At 35.7% G+C, this 8,269-nt stretch overlaps 1 protein-coding gene across 6 annotated transcripts in view; it reads left to right on the top strand.

Annotated features, from left to right (window-relative positions):
• Itsn1 (intersectin 1) overlaps positions 1–8,269 on the top strand; it is a 236,490-nt gene that overhangs the window by 98,941 nt on the left and 129,280 nt on the right. For all 6 annotated transcript variants that reach the window (XM_023705571.1, XM_004645331.2, XM_023705568.1 and 3 more), the window contains one exon: positions 3,817–3,917. In XM_023705571.1, coding sequence (XP_023561339.1) covers positions 3,817–3,917 — 101 coding nt within the window. The remainder of the gene's footprint in view (positions 1–3,816; positions 3,918–8,269) is intronic.

Here is an 8,269-nt window from a genome sequence, read left to right as displayed (position 1 = left end):
TTATTTATTTATTTATTTATTTATAAATTTAAAAAGAATACTTATTTTTTTGGTGCAGGGTCTTACTACACACATCAGACTTCTAATGTCCTCCTGTTTCAGCCTCCCCAGCTCTGGGATTACAGGCGTGTGCCACCATGCCCCAGTTTCATTGGCCAGCTTTCAGCTGGCATGGCATGTGTACACTACTGGGGCTCAAACCCAGGTCCTTGCACTTGCCAGGCAGACACTTAGACTGCTGCGCTACCTCCCAGCCCCAATATGAATTTTTATTTTTATTTTTTTATTTATATATTTATTCATTTGTTTATTTTCTATTTAGTACAGGGTCTACAGGGCCTCAATACACAGATCGGACTCATAGCGATCCTTCCAAATGCTGGGATTACAGGCACATTCCACCATGCCCAGTCCCAGTTGCCCTCTCAGCACGCCCCTGGGGCAGGACCAGCACTGTAGGCTGGGGATTGAAGCCCGGCCTCTGTGTCTGCCTAAGCAGGTGCTTTAATCTGCCAAGATATCTGGCCAGCTCTCCGATAATGTATTTTTAAAAGCTAACACAAAGGTAGTTGTAGCTGCTGGTGGTGTATCTCAGAGGTAGAATGGTTTCCTCATAATGCATAAAGCCTTGAGTTCTGTTGTTTTTTGAAACACACACTTAAGAGTAGTTCTAAAATCAAATTCTATGTGGAGGGAAAGCAAATGAACTACTTTGTGTTAATCATTTAAAAGCTTATAGGGGCTAGCGAGATAGTTCAGTAGAGTAAGTGCTTGCCTGGCAAGCACAAGGGCCTGTATTCAATCCCCAGTTCTGCAAAAATAAATAAATAAAATAAAAGTTTATGTGTACTCTTTTTTTTACATGTTGATTGGAGGCACAATTGGTTTTAATTCTGTCTCATAATCTCATAGAGTCTGTGTAGTTTATGAGCAAAACTCTACCGAAGACCAATTTTTGTAAAATGAATTATTCAGATTAATGGACAGTTCATATTAATCAAATATGTGGCTCAGTTTTTGGAAAACTGATATGACCTTATTACTTAAATTTATCTTTCATATTTTTATTTCTTTTATTTGTTCCTTGAGTTTTGCTATACTAAGTTGGCAAATTCATAAGTAGTCTTAACAGCTTTTGGAATGAAACGGGACACAAATGTGGTTGATTCCAGCTTTTCTTGTGTCAATTTTCAATAAAATTCTTTCTTAGGTGAGTCATTGTTCATTAAAGAAAATATATTGAGTATAATCTAACAATGCATTATCTTAAAAAATTATTTAGAGAAATTCATGAAGTCAAAAGAACCATGCCGAAGCTTCATGTACGCTAACTCATTCTTCCCATGAGTCTGTTATTTTCACTATTTTAGATGAAGAACAAGTTCAAAGACATTAACTTCTTGTGATAATACAACTCATGTCAGTGTTGCGTTTTCTGCTCAGTATTTTTCTGATTTTAAGGCATGTTTTATTAACTGCAAATTTTCTCTTAAGATTTTCAGTTCATTATGATATATAGGCATTTCTGTTTCATTTAATTAAGATTTTACTTTTAATAAGCGTGAACATTTATTGATTTTCTGCTTGGTAGGTACCATGTTCATCTCATTCTACTCACAGCCACCAGTGTTCAAGATTGTGAGAGAGGACACAAACTCAGATTATGTTCCTTACTCATAATTAACAATTTAAACTCATCATCTGATATTAAACGCTTTAAAAAATTTTTTTTGTTTTTTACTTATTTATTTGTTATAGGGTCTTGGTATGCAGCTCTTAGTGATCCTCCTGTCTCAGCCTCACCAGCGCTAGGATTACAGGCATACACCACCACACCTGGTTCTGGCTGGCACAGCATGCGATACTGGGTATCCAACCTAGGTCTTTGCACTTGACAGGCAGGCACTTAGACTGCTGAGCTATCTCCCCAGCCCTCTGATACTAAATTCCAATTTTTTAATTTTTTCTCCTCTACCATGTTGAAATTTTATGTTTTCCCTAACTTTCCATTGAGGGTTTTGAAATCTGCCTTAAAATTGATTTCTGAGATTAGAATGAATATTGTTTATTACTAGCAATAGCAAATATTAAGATTACTGTTTTTAAATTTCTTGGTCATTTTTTCAGTGATTTAAATTTCCAGTCAATTTTTCAATGTAGTAGCTAACTTTTGGTTGACTTTTTTTTTAAATTGAAAGATTTATTGAGCTGGTATTATATTTCATTTCAGTTTTGTACTAATTTGGTTTTGTTTTTTATTTTTTGTAAGGTATTATTGAATTTTTAGTCTATTTAAATTTTCAGGAATTGGCAAAGAACCATGACCTGATAAGTGTAATCTGGGGTACCTTCTGTGTGTAACACCCTCTGTCTCTAGGGTGCAGAACCAAGATAGTTAGCTTCTTAACAAATAGGCAGGCATTGGAATCACCAAAATATTAGTTACAATGAGAGAGTTGTTGCAGTGGTACTCACAGCAGAATAGATTATGGTAAGTTTTTTTTAATTAGGAATTTAATAAAAACAGTAAAAGGTATATATTCTTTATGTGCTAGAAAACTATTTCCTATACTTTGTGAACTAGATACTGTAAGTACATAGATAACTCCTGTAAATGATGACTTAGAGGTTCATTGCATGGTTAAAATTTTGCTTTTACATGTGAGATGGATATTTTTATTGTAGTGAAAGAAGATTACTTTGGATTCTTTCTGTCCTAGAAGTAAAATGCCATGTCTTACTCTGAGGTCAATTATTGTGTTTAAATGACTTGATTAGGTGATGGTCTCCTAGTGAACTGTGAGATGATTACTGTGTGGGCCCTGGTAGGTGAGGAGTGAGTTGCCAGGGATTCTTCACCCAGACTGAGGCTAGCAGGGTTTACGAGGTTTGGGCTCTGGCACCTGGCAAGGAGAGGGCTGGGCTGTGTGAATCAGGATAGAGGAGCTCTGTTTACAACTGCTCTACTGATTTGCCATGACCCTAGCAAATGCTCTTCTGTCTGGAAAACCCTCTGCTTGTTGGGAACTTAAACTTCTCAATGAAATAATTTCACTTCATTAAGAAATGGGGCCCATTTTGGAAAAGTAATTCCATTAGAGGGGTTTGTCATCATTGCTTTTTTGTTGTTTTTTGAAGTTAGTTGCTATATAGTCTTGGTTGGGCTGAAACACTTGATCCTTCTGCCCCAGCATACCAAATGCTGACATTACAGATGTGAGCCATTGCACCCAGTTTGTCAGTAATAATTTTTAACCGAAGTATTCCAGATGCTTAGAATGATGTGGTTATTATTACTGTGTTTCTTCAGTGCTGAGGAAATTTTCCATGTTTTATCAGAAACTGTGTCATTGAGTTATATATGTAACATGCAACAATCACTTTGGTCTGTATGTTTGCTTAGTTTTTGGAACATTAATGACCTTATTTATTTTGAGAGAAATGTGTGTAACTTTAAAAATTAAAAAACTAGATTTCAGCCTTTGCTGGGTGGTGAAGGGCGTGGTAGCACACAAGAGTTCAGCCCCCAACACTGGGGAAGAAATGGGAAGCACTGTTAAAGTTAGATATACAAAGAAATTTGTTTGTTTGTTTGTTTGCTTTTGAGGGTCTCACTGTGTAGTTCAGGCTGGCCTTGAACTCTTGAGGCACTGCGTAAGCTAGGATAGCCTCAGACTTGCAATGATATCCTGCTCAGCCTTCTGAGTACTGATTGCAGTCATGGACCACCATGCCCAGCTTCTTAGTTACGTTCTTAAAGATCTTTAATAGATTTTTTCCTTCTATTTGGTAACCTTCCTCTCTCTTTCTTGACAGTGTCCCTCCAGCAGCAGAATGGGCTGTGCCTCAGTCCTCAAGACTCAAATACAGGCAGTTATTCAATAGTCATGACAAAACTATGAGTGGGCACCTAACAGGTATTTGCAAATAAAAATTAATTTAGTAAAATGTTGTCTTTGTTCTAAATTCAGATTATTTCTAGATATTGGGCCAAAGATTATTTTTCAATATCTTCCTCTGTTTGCTTATATGTAAAGGTTTTCATTGGCTTTGCTATCTTGTGTTCTCAACTGCTGATAACTTTCCTTTCTGTGCCTGAGGCCTTTGCTGTATTGCTTCTGGTTAAATGGACCCTACACCAGGGTTCGACCTGCCCACTGAAAGCACTGATATGCAAGTCAGGACACTGGCTAGGAAACCTTCTGTGAGCCAAACTGAGTTTATTTTGAAGTCCAGCTGCAGAGCAGCCTGCTGCTGCCAGCCAGACAGGTCAGAGTTTGACACTGTGTGTGGGGTGAAAGGTAACTCAGCTAAGAAACCTCCTGCCACTGACTCACTGGAACCAAAAGCCAGAGTGAGGTTATATTATCTCAGTGGATCTTTAAAAGTATAATCACTCTGTTATCCACAGTGAAAGGTAGAAAAATATTCTAGGATACCATCTAAAACCATTTTTATGAAACATTATACTTACAACTAATTTGAATGTTATAAAGAAAAATATTTAATACAGGAAAATAGAGAATCTGTTATAAACACTATGAAAGTAAGAGACTATAAAGAGTCCTCTCCAAAACATAAAAGGAAGAGAAATTAATTTTCTGGGGTGAAGTCAGTAATGTACACCACAAAAACTGTCTTTTTTTAAAATTTTCTGAGATAGAATCTCACTATGTAGTTAAGGCTGGCTGACCTTGAACTCACTGTCCTCAAATGTGTGGCAATCCTCCTGCCTCAGCCTGCCAAATGCTGGTATTATAATTATAGGTGTGTGCTACTATGCCCAAAAATAACACAAAACATTTTAAAGTACTGGTTCTTCTTTCTGTTTTTTTGTGACAATTTATAATTCTTACTTCTAAATGAAAAATGTGTCAGTATTTAAAAGTGTAGGGGTTGGATGAGACTTTGAAGTGTTCTGATCTAACCTTGAAACCTTGCCAGGATCCCAGCAGGTACCTCGAATAGTAAACAAAAAGGGGGCAATTAGTAAATACACACAGATTCTCTGTATACCACATTCACTCCTGCTAAAGGGGCAGCTGTCATTTCTATATATGATACCAATCTAGCCTATGCAGGGACAAAAAAGGTTATTAGTATAGTTTTATAAGTCCTGTTTTACAATGTGACACCAGTGTTCCTATCATTCTTAGGACATTGCCATCAAATCTCAAAATATTTCTTCAATGCATCGTTTTTTTTTTTTTGAGCTAATAATATTCAAGTTTGATGTTGATTTAGTGATTCTCTTGATAGAATGTGTCTTTTACAAATTATGGTATGAAATGCAGTATGAAATATGTATGAAATACAGTGTGTATATCCCAAAGATAATAACACAGGCTTTTGAATATTTAGAACTTTAAAACATTTGAAACAGAGAATAAGGTACTTAATTCTTGCTACAATTCTGTTGACAAACTGAATTGGATAAGAACTGAATCAAGACAGGAGGATTGAAATTTCAAGCCCAGTCCTGGCAACTTAGTAAGACCCTGTCTTAAAAAAAAAGAAAAAGAAAAAAAGTCAAAGGGCTAGAGATGTAGGTCAATGCTAAGGCCCTGGGCTTAATCCCCTGTGTCCCTTGCCCACTAAGAAAATAGGAAGAAAAAGTATATTTATATTGGAAAGGAAACAGACTTTGGACTTGTTTATCTGCATGCTTATTACTACTATGTTCCAGTAAGAATTTAAGGTCAAATTTTGTCTTCTAATCATACCTTTATATAAACATTTCAATTTATTACAATATGTTTTTATTTTTTTAATGTATTTAGTATAGGGTCTACAGGGTCTCACTACATAGATCAGACTCGTAGTGATTCTCCTGTTTCAGCCTGCCAAGAGCTGGGATGACAGGTGCATGCCACTGCACCCAGTCTTAATCACTGTCTCAGCGCACCCCAGGGGCGGGCCGGCATGGCACGCTGGGGATCCAACCCTGGCTGCTGTGTCTGCCTAAACAGGTGCTTTAGTCCAATACAGTATGTTTTTAAATGGCGTTAAATATAATAAATTTGTTTTCCTCTTACATATTTATGAGGACCTTATGCACAGGCTGTGTTGTTGGCTATACTTTGCATGAAAGCAGACTTAACTTATTGAACTATGTGAAATAAGTTGTGTTGATCACAGTTGTGAAGATAATTATGTAATCTTGGAATCTCAAAAGCAGTTGTTCATTCAGTTAAGAATAATATCACGAAAATTGAGTATGCTGGGCTTGGTGGCACTTGCTTCTAATCCCAGCTTCTTGAGAGGTTAAAGCAAGCCGGATTGTCTGTCTCAAAAGTGAGATAAAGGCTGGAGATGTAGCTCAGTGCTTACTGGGTTCCACCCCAGGACTGCAAAGAAATAAAAAGTTGAGCAAAGGTGTTAGTATATGAAGAAGTCTAAGAAAAATAAATAACATAATCTGATTGCTTCTTGGTCTTATCTTTCATGGTTTCTTGTTTTATAGAAACTAAAAAGGACTTTTATAAATATATTTAACATTTTAATCTAGTTCATTAGTTCTCAACCTAGAAGTTGTGACATCATGATGTCATGAATACCAGCTAAAATACAGGCATTGTAAATAATTTGTTTTACTCTAAAGAATTCTGGTTATCCTAATGCTATCACTTGCACTCTCTTGTATTTACACATATTTTTATTATTGGCCTCCAAGAACTGCAGATAACCTGAAGCCTTGCTTATCTCTGCTCAAGCCTATAGGGAAGAACACTCATGGCTAATGTACTGCTCATTATTTTCCTGTTTTTGTTTGTTTTTGAGATGGAATCTTGCTCTATTGCTTGGACTGGTCTAGAATTGCTGGAATCAAGTGGTTGTCTGGCCTAAGCCTCCCAAGTTCTGCGACTAGGACTGGGGCAGTAGCTCAGCAGTAGAGGTTGTGTGAGCTCCAGGTTCAATCTCCAGTATTGAAAAAAAAAAATTCTCTCTTCAAGTGCTAGGACTGCAGGCATAAACCACCATGTCTGGCATACCAGTGGATCTTAAAAGGATACCTGATTACTGTTTTGTTTCATTTTCACGCATTTCTTCTGGATACCATCAAATTCTGACTGGTACCTGTAAAAACACATTGCGAGCATAAGAATGCTGTTGCTGTCACAGCACCTCTGCTTCTGTGATACAAGCCAGTCCACTTTGGAATTGAAAGCTTATTATCAAGGAGTGGTGTCATTCACCCCATGTGTTACCTGGTTGTTGTTTTTTTTTAAAATAGATTACAAATTGAAAATAAATTATTTACAAACATAAATGAATATAACAATAAAAAGTGTCCAAAACAAAAATGAAGAATTTACAGATCAGTCATAATAGTTCACTGCGTTAAAACCAAGAAACTTATATTCATATAATTAGAATTCTTAAAGTAGGAAGGAGTAGGCAATAACTATTTAAAGATTTAAAATTTCTGAATTTAGTTCAACTTGTAATACCTCATTTCCAAGAAAAATGAACCTTTTTGCACAAGAAATTTAAATAAAATCATACGAAGATACACAAAAATGAAGTTGTCCAAAACTTATTGTAAAGAAAAAAATTATTAAAGCATATACATAAAAAATATTAGCAGTGGAAGAACAAAATTAAATAGCATCTTATTCCACATTAGAAAGAAAAAAAGGACCAAGTGTGTAAGAAACTAGACTAATTAAAGGACTGAAAGAAAAGATCTGTCCTCTTTGAATTTTATACTTAGCAAACATACCTTTGAAAACTAAAAGTAAGATTTTCTTTTTCTTTCTTTTTTTTTTTTTTGCGGAACCAGGGATTGAACTCAGGCCCTTGCACTTGCCAGGCAAGCGCTTATTCTACTGAGCCATCTCCTTGGCCCAAGATTTTCTAGTTATACAAACTTGAAATATTTTAATATCTGCAGAAGTAGCATATAGGAAACAACAAAGAACATAATTCAAAGGGCAAGAAAGTTGCAGTATGCTCCTGGATGAACAATAAAATGCTTTCAATATGATAATTATGCAGGACTATATAAAATATATTAGATGAACCCGTATTTAAAGGTCATTGAAGATTTCTATGAAACAGTACCAATTTTATGTTGGGTTATATATGTATTTTTTTCATAAATATGTGTGTGTATATGTGTATAAAAGACAGGGAAGAAGTAATATAAAGTGAACAGAAAATGGAAATACACTTTTTTTTTTCTTTTCAAAGTTTTATTGATAAACATATAGCAATGAGACCGTTTCAAATCAAATCGAAAGTACAGTTTCAACAAATAATACACAGC

This window comes from Octodon degus, unplaced genomic scaffold (assembly GCF_000260255.1).
Source record: "Octodon degus isolate 3935 unplaced genomic scaffold, OctDeg1.0 scaffold00225, whole genome shotgun sequence".
Taxonomy (NCBI): Eukaryota; Metazoa; Chordata; class Mammalia; order Rodentia; family Octodontidae; genus Octodon; species Octodon degus.
This window is presented reverse-complemented; position numbering and strand designations above follow the sequence as displayed.